Raw genomic sequence first — 14,302 nt, 5'->3', positions numbered from 1 at the left:
ATACAGTAGCTGTTTCACTTCCCCTACTCCAGGGTCAAGACTGATGTGTTATCCAAAACCCAGTCAAACAGATCTCACTGAAGGTGCTTCTTCCTCTTTTTCTTTAATGCTGAGTTATTTGATGGCAGCTTCTTTTGTAGTAATAACTTTAAACTTTCCTGTCCACTTTCACCTTCCTTCTTTCTCTCTACTTTTCACAATATACTGTAGCTCACATGAAATATTATTATTTATTATTTATTTTCTATCCCGCCTTTATTATTTTTATAAATAACTCAAGGTGGGGAACATACCTATTACTCCTTCCTCCTCTTATTTTCCCCAGGACAACCACCCTGTGAGGTGAGTTGGGCTGAGAGAGAGTGACTGGCCCAAGGTCACCCAGCCAGCTTTCATGCCTAAGGTGGGACTAGAACTCACAGCCTCCTGGTTTCTAGCCTGTTGCCTTAACCCCTAGAAAAAAATGGCTCTCAATATATGCCAACAACAAACCTCTCAAAACACTAAAACAAAACCCACAAAACCCAGCAAAGTCTAACATACACTCAGCCTCTCAAGCTCCATCTTTAACAGTAAAGGAAAATATTATGGAATGTTTTTATTTTAAAGATTTGTCAAACTTTTGATTAGATCAGGAAGTCCCTGTTAGTCTCTGGAGACAATAGGATCTATTTCTGTGGTACAGTGTACTGGACCCTACAGCCTGTCCTAGAAGACGCTCATATTAATTGTTCCTTTTGTGTGACACTAAGCAGTGCTCTGGTTTGAAATTAAGGAATCAACTTGCTTCTAAATGTTTGAACCTCCCTGTTACATTGAAGAACAAAGGAACTCAAGAGCATTTACAGAAAGTTAGTTATGACAGGTAGTCCTCGTTTAGTGACTGCCTCAGACAGTGAGCATTCAGAGTTACGATGGTAATGAAAAAGTAACCTTATGACCAATGCCCACATTTACAACCTTTGCAGGATCTCTCTCTCAGTCACATGTTCGCCATTACAGTCAGTAGGCACTGTCCTGTGCCTGACCCATTGTTTTTCTCCCCCTCCCTCACAGAGCAGAGGGATTGCCTAAACAAGCTGTCTCTTCCTTAGCTGCTTTTCTCCACAGTAAGAGCACTTCCCCAAAAGGTGCTGAAGGCAAGGTAACAAGCTTAGCTCTGTGACCTTAATTAGTTGATTAGAACCCTGGTAGCTGCTTGCTGTAACTGACCCTAATCAGCTTCACATGAAAGGCTTTCTTTTGTCTCCTAAGTGGCTCAGGCTCACAGCCACAAGTGCACTAGGCAAACAGCTGGCACTAGCGCAATCCTTTCCATGTGTATTTCCCATTGTGTGCCGGCTTACTCCCTTGTAATCCTTTCCTCTCCAATTAATGTAAATACAAATATCAATTCCCTTCTTGCTAATTATCCCAGTGCCAGGATGAGAGTCGCAAAGGGCAGGGGAGTGGGGAAAAAGGGCTATAAGATTTGCCTTTTTACCCGTCCTCGTGAGTCAAGTTCCAGAAACCTTCCCTGCCATTTGGACTTACCCAGCTGTTTGGGGTCATATGATGCTGTAAAGCAAAGGAAAGCTGAAGTAAAATCATAAGCACAGTTGCGGTCATGTGATTTTTCACTTAGTGACCGCTTTGCTTAATGACCAAGTTGCTGGTCCCAACTGCGGTTGCTAAACGAGGATTACTTGTACAATAGCAAAAGGCAGATATTTTTGCAAGTAACAGCAAATTTAATAAAATCTTTTAAAAACCTATGGCCATTCTTTCCACTGGCCATGCATTTTCCTACCCATGTATGCTCATCTTCCACACTTTATTATCCCTGCTGCTTAATATACCTTGTATGCAATATATCCATCTCTTATGAGATGATTAAAACTGCAAGGAACTACCATAATAATATGGTAATAGAAATTTGAATAATTAATAAATAAATAAATAAATAAATAATATTCCTAAACTAAATGGTGCACCATCTTTTGTAAACAAACCAACCCAAAGTCTCAACCCAAACTACGCTACTCAATATTTACTCATTACTACCATCTTTGCGAATTCATACTTATATTAGTAGTAAAGTATGAATGTATGAGAAAAAAACGTACCAAGGGGCCTTGAGGCTCAGTTTGTCTTTGAGTTAAAAATGCTGCAGTGACATTGGTACCTGCAAATCAATGAAACAAAGAGTCATATCTGATTCCTGCTGTGACTCCACTAACTACAGGCCTCCATTTAAAGAGTATCCTTGTGGTACACAAAGAAATTAGCCTTAACAAAAGGGAGAAGGATAAGTTAATTTACTACATGCATATATGTTACTTGTGAACTCAGAAAACATTTCAATTATATTAAAAGCACTGCAGAGAGTAAAAGATGATTAGCCAAGTAATAGTACAGTGTGCGTGTGCCTTTGAGTCAGTGCTGACTCCTGGCAACTGCCTGAACAAGTTTTCTTGGCTAGGTTTTTTGCAAGTGGTTTGCCATTGCTTCCTTCCTAGAGCTGAGAGAGAGTGACTGGCCAAAAGTCAACCAGCTGGCTTTGTGCCTAAGGCAGGACTAGAATTCATGGTCTCCCAGGTTCTGGTCTGGTTCATACAGGCTCAATAGTAGGGCACCTTCTGAAAAAATGTCTCTATAAAGATATTACTGAAGCGAGAAGAAAAAAATGAAAACCTATGTTTACTTAACTCTGTGTGCTACACCAGCAAAATACATTCCCCAATATACTTTTGCACTGCCACTTCCTTCCTTGCCCTTTAGAGGCAATCAAAAGGGCAAGGTTAATTAGTTCAGAATTGTATGTGGGCATGAGCGGGGCAGGGAGAGTAAAAGATTTTTGAAGTATTACTTTTTACTTTTCACTGTATCTTCAAAATAATGCTCTTTTAAGAACTTTTTTGAATTCAGAAATTTTTGTTGAATGGAAATTTAGAATAAACTGCAGAAAAGTGTAACTGTGAGAAAAATGCATGGTACTCTGAACTGAGGCATGAATCTTTTGTGTCAGCTAATTCAGCAGAAACTAGTTCAAGTAATAGACAAGTCACCTAAAGTATCACTTGTATTGAAACTGAGATATGTAATATTGTTCTACACTTAATACAAGTTTTTAATTAAAAAACTTCATATTTGGTTGTTTTCCCTACCACCCCAAATGTTTCATTTTGGACATATATGTGTGTGTGCTGCTTTTAAAGATAGCTCTTAATTCTTCCAGTAAAAAGGTTTTATGGATTAATTCCATCTTTTCCTCTTTGGCAGACATTTTCTAATAGAAAAAATAAAAGACCAACTGCCCTTTGAAGAGGAAAAGTAAGAAAACCCCTTTCTATTGCAACTGGAGATTCAAGAATTGCTGATATACTACAAATATTAAGAAATACTATGGAGTGAGTTCTTTCCATTGAACAGGTTGATAAGTAAGTAGTGGCCTAGTTCTTTCTTTTTTTATTTAACCAATTTATATAGCTGTCCACCTTGCAAATTGCCACTGGGCAATTCTGGGTGGATCACATAGGATTAAAACCAGAAACAAAAACAAGGTAAAAAACTACAGAAAAGAATATATAATGTAACCAAGACCAACCCACAGTTATTCAATTTCCAACCATTACAGATGGGCTCACCCTGACACTCTGGCTAGAACTCTCCCTTCCTACCAACACTGACTGCAAAATTAGTATTGTGGTGGTTTTCCTTCTTTCCCCAGGGCCAGCTCCAGCCTGTGACCATATCCTAGTGTGAAACCTGAGGAAAAGGGTCTTGATAATCCGTTTCTTCCAGGACCCTCTGAAGCAGCCCAAAATTTAACTTCCAGATTCTTAGCTGGGAATCTGGGATTATATTCTCAACAACCTTCCTTGGAAAAGGAAGGTTGGAGATGGGACAAAAATTGTCCAACACCACTGGATCTCGAGAAAATGGTTTGTTGAGGAGAGGACAGACCACCATTTATTTAAGAGCTGGCAGAACCACCCCTTCCTTCAAGGATACATTCACCATTGCCTGGTTCCAACCATGAATCATCCTCCAGGAGGCCTTAATAAGCAGGAAAGGACATGGATATAATACACAGGTAACTTTGCGTACAGCCCTGAAGACCCTGCCTAATTCCTTGGGATCAATATGCTTCTAGAAAATTTACCAAACCTTAATATGAGTTCACCATCTGACTTCAGGAGATGGGAAATTAGGCTTTTTGTAAGGAGTTACTTAATTCTATACAAACCCTAGATTAGGGGCTTATACTTTAAAGACTTTATGCTAGGAAAAGCTAGAGAACTCAATACAAAGCACACACTTGGCATACAAAAGTCCCAAAATTTAACTTCCAGATTCTTAGCTGGGAAAAGTCTAACAACCTAGCAAGTAGCCACCAGTCAACCTAGCAAATAATACTAGGTTGAACAAAAGCCTGAATCAGTTTAAGGCAGCTTCATGTGCTACTAACTGACTATTTTCAAGATAAAATGCAATCTCATCTGCCACTCACCTGGTCCAAAATCCACGGTTGAATAAAGGCCTTGAAGAGCTCCACAGCGCAAAAAGATCTTGGTTGCACCATCTGTTGTAAATAGGACTACTTCATTCCCAAGGTACTGACGAAAAAGATTCTTCAGATAACGGAGGTAATGAAAATCACATGTAAAGTAACTTCCATATTCATTTTCAACCTAAAAAAACACACCCACATATACAAAAAGTTCAGCAGAAAAAAGATGGGCCCATAAAGCAACATGAAACATCAAATGAAATGAAAAAATATATACTCTGACCAAAAAAGCAGCAACATTAAAGAGAGGACAAAAAATCCCAGATAATACTAACGTATAACTTATAACCTTACCAACACCACATACAACCATATTTGCTAATTTTATAAGAATATTACAAAAAGCCCATCCCATCAGGCTTTTTATGCTGCTACCTGGAATGTGGCTATACCAACTTGGATTACTGCTTGGATGCACAATGCATAGTCATAAGGAGTCACAGAAATTATCTGGGCAACTGTGAAGTTTACATGAAATCTGTTGTTAGGACAAAATCAATCTATCTATCTATCCATCTATCCATCTATCCATCTATCTATCCAGCCAGCCAGCCAGCCAGCCAGCCAGCCAGCCTTTATTATTTTTATAAATAACTCAAGGTGGCAAACATACCTAATACTCTTTCCTCCTCCTATTTTCCCCACAACAACAACCCTGTGAGGTGAGCTGGGCTAAGAGAGAGTGACTGGCCCAAGGTCCCCCAGCCAGCTTTCATGCCTAAGGTGGGACTAGAACTCCCGGTCTCCCGGTTGCTAGCCCGTTGCCTTAACCACTAGACCAAACTGGTTCCTGTAATACTCAAAAAGAGGCTGTTTTAATTATACCACCTGCATGGACATGTTTTTTCCTCATTTAAGTGAAAAGAGTGGGGAAAAGTCCTCAGCAAAAGAGACTTGACCAATTCAGACCTCAAATCTGAAGTGCAAAATTAAATCTTAATGTGATTTGAAACTCCAACACCCACCCACCCATGCCCAGTTCTCCATTAATTATAACTGCAAAACACCAAATGACAATTATTTGGGGTGGGGAAGGATGTCAGATTATATTTATTTAATCAGTTTTTAGCCTGCTGTAGAAATTTTAGCTTCTTAAGAGAGGTGATACATGCTAAATTAAAGACAAAACATGAATTTTGTCCCTTAAATAGAACTGCCAATATTATTTTCATTTCTAATAGATTTGGAAGTGATTTTCAGGCATAGCTGCCTCTTCTGAAAGAACAAATCCTGCCATATTTCAGAAGCTCAGGCTCAAGTCTTTTATGTTGTTATTTGACAATAACCAAATGATTAATGAAAAACACAATCAGATAGGTGGCCGATGAAACAGTGAAAAAGTAACTGTTTCATAGTAAAATCTTTTTTATTTATATAATTTATATTAAATGGCATGCTCTTCATTTTTGCTTAGCATTTGAGTTCTGATGAGCACATCTACTCAAAAGTATGTCCCATTTATCCTTAATGGTACTTATTGCCTGGTATGTATACCCAAGTTCAGCTGAAGATGGTGAGTGTAAAGTTCTGACACAGTTGACTCAATAAAATTCTGACTCATGCATCCAGATGAAATGCAGATTTCAGATTTATTGATGATGTGTACAGATGTTAAGCAAAAAGCCATGACTAAAAAAGTTCTCACACAGCTACCTGATAGAAAACACATAGGCACATCAAAACCTCCTCCACACTCCCCCCCCCCTTTCCCTTAACAGTCCAGCATTCCACTCTTGGCTGGCTGGTACGACCTTGGATTTCTTCTCACTCTCAACAACTTTCCCCCTCCCCCACCCGGAGCTTGAGATTTGTTGCTTCAATGGCAAGGAACACAATCAACAGGTCTAACAACTCTTTGATTGTGGGTTCTGACATATTGCATCTCCTGAAAAAGAAAGATATCTAATATGATTAATACAGAGAAATTATCAAGCAAAACAAATTAAGGTTTAGAATTGCTAGGATACTTTGCATGAAACTAGCTGCTCAGACAAGACTCATTTCATACATCTACATGGTTTCTAAATAACCACATCAGCATTAAAATTGTATCCCAAAGTGAGTATGACATCAATTGCAGTTACAATGATAAAATGTTTAGTGCAGCATTCACTAACTTGATGCCTATCAGATGGGTCTGTCCAACCTGACTGCAGTTTATAGGGGTTGAAATCCAAAAACTCTAAAGACTGCTTTAGGAATTACAATTTCAAATAATTACACTGATCTCATTCGGGATCTTTCTTTAAAAAAACAACATTTTTGAGCTTGAAAGTTGTAGAACTTATCATTATTCAACATAATTCTACCTGCACCATAATAATTGGGCCCCCATTCTGATAAAGGTGAAATCTCATCCTTGGTAGCAAGACCCCCATCCATCTTCCTACAGCTGCTAAGTAGTCTGAAAAAATGTAAGAGTCAGAACATTTATTTATATAATATGTTTCAATACAGCTGTCCATACATATACATCTCAAAGCAATTTACATTATAAAATATCGTAATAAAAGTAATACATTCATAATTCAAAATAACATAATCATTAAAAGAGGGGAGGAGAAAAAAGGAAAGCAAAATCACTTATTTAACTTTCTTATTGATTGATTGATTAATCAAATTTATCACCGCCCATCTTTATATTCTGTCCCTTCATATGATGAAGGACAGAATATAAAGGTCTTCCAAAGTGCCTAAAAGATTATAAGGAATGTCAGATTCCCCAATCAAAAGTTTCACAGAAACTCTTATCAGAGCATCTTCCATCATTTCCTTCTCCCATGTTGCCAGATGGGAGGGGTGTGTGAAGTTGGAGTGTAAAGTGGTTTGTTATGGCTATGGAGCACATCAAGGATGCGGGGTTGAGGTATGCCAGGAATACCATCTGGATGGGAGGGGGAGTGACATGGTTTCATGGGAAAGGGCACTAACTAAGGGGATGTAGTTTTAAGTTAGGTTTGAGCGGGAATTCTTTATTCGCAGCTTGCCTTCTGTACCGTTACGCTTCATTAAAACAGTTAAAGGAAACCCAGCCTCCTGACTGTGATTGTGTGAATGCTCGAATGATCAGGTGCTGACAGGGAAAGTGTTCCAGGAATTTCAGGGGGGAAGAGTATTCCAGAGAAGGTCTAGCTGCAAGCAACCCAAGATGATATTCTATGGTCTCTGGCACATACAGAAGGACCTCCTCTGATGATCACTTAACCAAGTCTGCAATGGCTGTATTATTTTTCATTTAAAGATAGAGAAAAGCATTGTTTATATTGTTTATTATAAATTGTACTACACCCAAAAACTATAGAACATTCTTTTTCGAACAGTCCCATTCAGTTTTCACCCTAATAGCATGCAAAATACAGATTTCTATGTCCCAACAGAAGGCCCCAGATGCTACACTGCAACTTCCATTCCTTTGCCCATTTAGCTAATTGGCTGAAATTACAGCCTTATTGTATTGTCCCCATCTTGTCTAAAAATTAGGCAATGCAACTGCTTGCCTCTGTCATGCACAATTCAATAGAACCAATCCCAACAGAGATCCTTAAGATTCTCCATCCCATACTTTTCCTCCATTCTGAAAACTCTTTTTTTCTTGATCTTTATTCTTAAAGTGTTGGCATTACATGGATGTTTTGCCATTTCTCATACACTTTACCTTCATAACAATCCACTGCCATATCTAGCAAGTGAGATCCATGGCTGAAAAAGGATTTGAATCTGGGTCTCCTCAGCCCTAGTCCAGTACTCTTAGCCATTATACCACATATTCATATTTTAAAATATTCCACAATATATTAAAAGCTGGTCCACACTGCTTAGTCATCTTCTATTTTCCTTGTCATGCAGATTTCCAAATATAAAAAATACTATTATATTTATCTGAATGTTCGCATACTTGTGGGATCACAAGCACATATTTATATAACCTGATTTTATTTTCATCACATTTCCAAACATTACATGTACAGATACGATAATACAATTTTTGTTGAGTCATTTTATCTTCTTACCTAAATCAGAAGATCTAAGGACAATTGATTCTTTTTCTAATAACCAGGCAGGTAGACCACCCTGTAAAGTAAGAATGATAAATGTGTATATATTCTTCCTGGGAATATCCACTCTAGAAAATCAGCAGGAATGGAAGAAGGGCCTTTACAAGAATTAGCCAAGAGAACAATTCTAAGACTGCATAAGGCATGGTGCTCTAACTGATGTTTAGCAGAATAATGTTATTATACAAAGTTTCTCTTAATTTTGGCAAAACTAACTAAAGCATATGCAGAATGCAAAGGATATCTGAACAGTTCCATATCCATGTCTTAGAGAAGGAAGAACTCCTAGATTTTGGAATTTGGGCAGTAACTGGACCTAACTAACTTATCAATGGCAGAACTGCCTACCCACGACAAGGACAATGTCTTAGGGTCTGACCAATATTACTGGTGCCAATGTCATTGCTCGTGCTATTTGAAAACTGAATTGTTCTAAGCAACTGTACATATAAAGAATCAAGGTGGATCAGATTAAATGTTTCTGTGTAATCCAGCATTCTGTTCCCACAGTGGCCAACCAGGTGACTCTGAGAAGCCCACAGCAGGACATGAGTACAATGGCAGGGTTGGGAAACATGTATTAACTTAAACAATCCTATATAAAACAAAGTTTCTTGGGTCTCTCCCTCATCCCAAGCATAGAAAATTATATGAAAATTAATCATGCATAAAATGGTTTGAGTTAACCACTATGTGGTTGTTGTGAAAATGAAAAAGATGCAGATCTAAGATATACTTCCCACCCCAACTGGAACCACAGGTTGGGAGTAATTTTAGCCCTCTAATATAACTGTGGATATTAAAATAACCTCTAATATAACTCTGGAATTTGCCCCAAGGAAGTAATATTTGCCATTTATTCCTTAAAGAAAAGAAAAGGTAGATATCATTATACTTTATGATTATGAAAGAAATAATTAACTCCATACTTCTACCCGACCACCAATAATACTAGGTGGCTCTGATTCTATGGAGGAGGAGATTATAGGTAAAGCCTAATTCATAAACTGCATATGATTGTATTCCAAATATCTTATTAAAGCTCAATACCTTAATTAGACAAAACTGAAAATCACACATTTTGTGACTACTGTTTTAGCCTAATGAGGGTATTTTCCTAACATGATTTCAAAACTTTCTTACATCCAACAGGACTTTTTTTTTTTTTGGTGACTTGGAAATTATTTTTCAGTCTTCACCTTGAAAGTCAACTCAAATAAGCAAGAAAACATTTACCATGTCCCATTCTGCACATATATAAGGCCCCGCTCTCAATATGACCAACAAGCCAATCTCATCAGCAAGTTTCAGGAAATACTCCAGATCTCTGTCATCAGTGAAGTTGTAAACTCCTGGCTCAGGTTCATGAAAGTTCCATGGAACATACCTGCAAATACTACATGTATCACTATCATCTTTTTAACTGGAATTTACAAAAAGCTCACTAGTCCAACAGTAATAGAATTACATTTAAAATTATTGCAATTAGTGCCTGTGTTCTTCTTTTTTTGTGTGTGAACAAACATGGAAAGGACTATCATGCAATAATTATGAAAATATATCAAGCTTTTTTCAGAGAACTTCCTTCACAAATGGAACATTTTCCTTGGTTGCAGGATCCATGTGTTTTGCACTGCACTCTTAGTTCACACAAGCAATACGATCAATGCATGATGCAACAAGGGGTTTCATTCTTCAGTTGGTTCATCACAGAGCCGATTTGACCTGAGATTGAGTGGCCCAAAGTCACCCAGCTGGCTCCCCTGCCTAATGGAGATCTAGAACCCAGCTTGTTAGCTTTTATCTTTTTATCTTCAAATTTTAGTAAAGTTTAATTGCAAGCAAGAGGATTTATGTAACTAAAGCTGGAAGAAAAAAATAATCAAAGCAGCAAGATTTCATTACACAATAAGAAATGTTTGACAGAAGAATTATAGTCACAACATTTCTATTTTCTAACATTTCAGGGTATGTTTCATTTCAAGTTCTATGGACATATGCTTATATTTGTGACCCCCTGGGTAAAATCTTATCAAGCTAGGAATCAACCAATGTATCATTAATTAATTACTTGGAAAGTTTTGTAGCACAAATACAGCTTTTGTACACTTTTTCATTCTCTATCATGAGATCAGTCCAGGAGAACTTCTGAGTCAAATCTGTTTTGCACACACAGTATAGCAATAATGCTACTGGCTTTTTCTTACAAACTCTATCATGATAGATCATATGCATCTATCTCCCTCTAGTGGCTATCTCTCAGACATATGATGGCATGGCACACTGCATTAGAGTAGCCTTTCTCAACCTTTTCACCCTGGAGGAACCTTTGAAATAATTTTCAGGTCTCAATGTATCCCTGCATAGAAACCATAAAAAATACAAAAGCTTCATAATATAGGTAGTCCTCATTTAGTGACCACAATGGGGACTGGCAACTCAGCCATTAAGCAAAGCAGTAGCTAAGCGAAAATGACTGTGCTCATGATCTTAAGCTTTCCTTTGCTTTGCTTTACAAACCTGCAAAGTCATAAATATGAGGATTGATCGTAAAGTTACTTTTTCATCACCACTGTAACTGTGAATGGTCGCTAAATGAGGCAGTCACTAAATGAGGACTTGTACAATTCACTTCTAAAGTACACATCCATGTTTTACAACATTTGCAACAATAGCACAGCAGTAGGCCAGCAGGTGAGGTGTGGTATGTAAATTCCCACCACTGTGAGTACCAGCATTGTGTGGCATACAAAGTTTTAAAAAATGATGTTTTCTTTTTTTTCAATCACAATCTCTCACAGAAACCCAGGTGAGAAAGGCTGCATTAGAGTAATAAACTGTCAGTTATTTTCACATGAGGTTGAAACTAGATTTGAGGTGTTAAGATGGCTACATGTAAATATTGTTGTGCTGAAATAAATCACAGATAAATAGACATATGATGTTGTAGAGAGCATTGTATGCTATGTTGTTGGTTGGCAAACCACGACAGCTGTGCGAGATGCTTATTTACATTGAACCTTCCTTGAACTTCCATAGTGGATAAGGTTGTAGCAAAAACTTTCCTCACAAGGCAACAGGAGCTGTAACCTGAGCTGTGCCAGGAGGCTATCAGGGGGGTTACATGAGGTATGCATTGCTATTTAGACCAATCAGCCTTCTGCTATGTGAATTACTGTTTTAGTGCACTTGCTTAACTGGGAGAATAATAAGAGAGAGCTTACGGCTTGAATCGGGGCGCTCATCCCAAGAAACTGTGTGTCGTGTATATTCTTCATGAGAGACCACAAGCTCTCATCCTGAGAAAACTTGCAGCCTGAGTATCCTTCATGAGAGACCACCACATGATGTCCCCAAGAAAATCTAGCAGACATAAAAGCCAGCATCCTGAGAAATCCTTATTTTTAGCAAAGCAAAATTTTAGTTCTCAAGGTGAGGAAGATGGGGGTGGTTGGAGGCAATGTCTGGTGAAATCTTGAACCAAAATAAAAACTGAGCACAAATGTAAAGCACTATGTAGCCCTAACTCCTTTTGTAAAGCAACCTACTATTCATAAGCATCTATAAAAAGCTACAGTGTCAAAATGACATATATGTCATGAGATCTTTGTGCAAATAATGTAAGTATACATTAGTGCTAGTTGTAGCATGACATCTGAAAGTCATATTATTTGCCCCTCTTACCTGCAGGAGATGCTGCTATGAATCCATTTTCTGTTTCTGAAATACCTATCTTATTCTACTGCTTTTGGCTTACCAGAAGCATGCTCATTTGTTCCTGAATAAACTAAAGAAAGGCTTATGTAGACTACAGAATGTATCTTAAGAGTATTCTTTATTGAAGAAAATAATTGTTAACTGAACTACAACAATTTCTTTGCCATTTCTGATCATCATTTTATGATGCTACATTACTCAATGATTGCAAGAATAAACCTCAGTTGATCTCATATCTTCAGAGGTCTGAGAGTTTTCAGCACTACCTACGTTTGAATAGCATCAAGGCCTGCCATTTTCATCTTCAAGAGACGGTCCTTCCAGTAGAAACGGGGAATCCGAGAATAATGGATGCTGCCTGAGATGTAGCGGAATGGTTTCCCATCCTTGAGGAAGCAGTTGCGAGCATAATCAATCTCAAAGCTCCTCTGGGATGTAATCTATGAAAGTAAATTATTTAGACAAGAGCTTTAACTTGCCAACAATGGAGGGCTTCATTATCAAGTTATAGACATTACCTTTGCTTACAGAGGTATACATCCACTACCCCTACCCCACAACTGATTTGCACTCTGTCTATGACTCAATTACAAAACAGTGTTATAGTATTTTAGCAAAAATCACCCTTGTCAAATACAAACTGTGACAAATTTGACCTTTATATAATATTCAATACAATCCACTCAGGCCCAGGATGTTTGAGTGTTCATGAAGCCTACCACGGCAGGCACCAGCTGTATCCCATGCAAGTTCAATTTGCATCTCAGCCATAAGGGGTACAATCTTTTTTTCTCAATCTCAGTCCCTTACTTTAGTATGCAATATAGATACAATCTGATTTATCAGAAAGATTGTCATAAATATTATTAAGTATGGAGTTGACATTAGGGCTGGCAGAATCCTTTTTTTTTTTAGAGCCGACATATCCACCAACCGGAGACACATGGATGTATAATTAGAATCAAATAATCCAGTGCTCTGAAATTTGAGCTCATTCCTTCACATGGAAATAAAATGAATGAGTGGTGGTAGAGGAAGAAATCCTTGCCAATCCACTCCAATTGCCCAGAGAATTTGCTACTATGAATTGTACGTGAAATACCTAGAATATTTAAAATAAAGTTATTACAGCTAGGAGTTACTTCTGACAACCCTGATTTAGGCTATGCCCCCTATCCACCCCCCAAAAATGAATGGAATTAATGGATTCCAGCTGGTTGCACTAACTTTGGAATCTAACTGCGCAAACAAATGCATTCAGCATTGTAGATACTTGAAAGTCAACGAAGTGGCTCTAAATACATGAAAGTCCAGTTGCCTATAGCCTCCGTTGCAGCAGTAAGGTAGCTAATAACATTTCTTCTACTTTTCCAGACAATGGCTAGATGTAGCTACAGATAAAAACTAGCTATGATGTACAGTAAATCTGTTTAAAATGCATGTTACATTTATTTTTTACAAACACTTAAATTGGTTCCCACGGCTGTACAAGAGAAAGAGGGTAATAAAAACATGACAGTGTTTTTTATTGTTATATGTGAAGCAATATTTGGAAGTATCAACATGTATAAGCATTTCTGGGTTCATCCCCAAAATTTTATTTAGCAATCACATGACTATTGCCATAAAAAGACGTTTTATCCTTAATTCTCAATCACAAGATACAATTCTGTATTACAAATGCAAAGAATGTTTATTCTCCCTACTCCCCTTATCATTAACAGAAAGGAACTAGGAAAGGGTTTAATTTAAAATGTTGACTTAATTAAAATTAAACTAGCCCAAAATAATTTCCTAGTGAAAACTAGATTTAATATAAAACACATCAAATATACTAACACTGTCTAAGAGTCTGATAGTTTGCAGATTTATTCAAAAGTTAGATCCACTGAATTCATTAGGACTTGATTCTAAGTAAAACTGTTCAGGCTTCTACCTTAGTCATACTTGCTTTAGCATAAACTCATTTTTTTTACAT

The 14,302-nt window shown here is 37.6% G+C and overlaps 1 protein-coding gene across 1 annotated transcript in view; it reads right to left on the bottom strand.

Moving 5' to 3' along the window:
• GLB1 (galactosidase beta 1) overlaps positions 1 to 14,302 on the bottom strand; it is a 53,167-nt gene that overhangs the window by 27,131 nt on the left and 11,734 nt on the right. The window contains exons 2-7 of the mRNA XM_063304126.1: positions 12,595 to 12,764; positions 9,844 to 9,994; positions 8,563 to 8,623; positions 6,862 to 6,956; positions 4,493 to 4,673; positions 2,106 to 2,164 (exon numbers count right to left, since the gene is read on the bottom strand). Coding sequence (XP_063160196.1) covers positions 2,106 to 2,164; positions 4,493 to 4,673; positions 6,862 to 6,956; positions 8,563 to 8,623; positions 9,844 to 9,994; positions 12,595 to 12,764 — 717 coding nt within the window. The remainder of the gene's footprint in view (positions 1 to 2,105; positions 2,165 to 4,492; positions 4,674 to 6,861; positions 6,957 to 8,562; positions 8,624 to 9,843; positions 9,995 to 12,594; positions 12,765 to 14,302) is intronic.

Source organism: Candoia aspera, chromosome 4 (assembly GCF_035149785.1).
Source record: "Candoia aspera isolate rCanAsp1 chromosome 4, rCanAsp1.hap2, whole genome shotgun sequence".
Lineage (NCBI taxonomy): Eukaryota > Metazoa > Chordata > Lepidosauria > Squamata > Boidae > Candoia > Candoia aspera.
The sequence above is the reverse complement of the archived record's forward strand: the minus strand, read 5'-3'. Positions and strand labels throughout refer to the sequence as shown.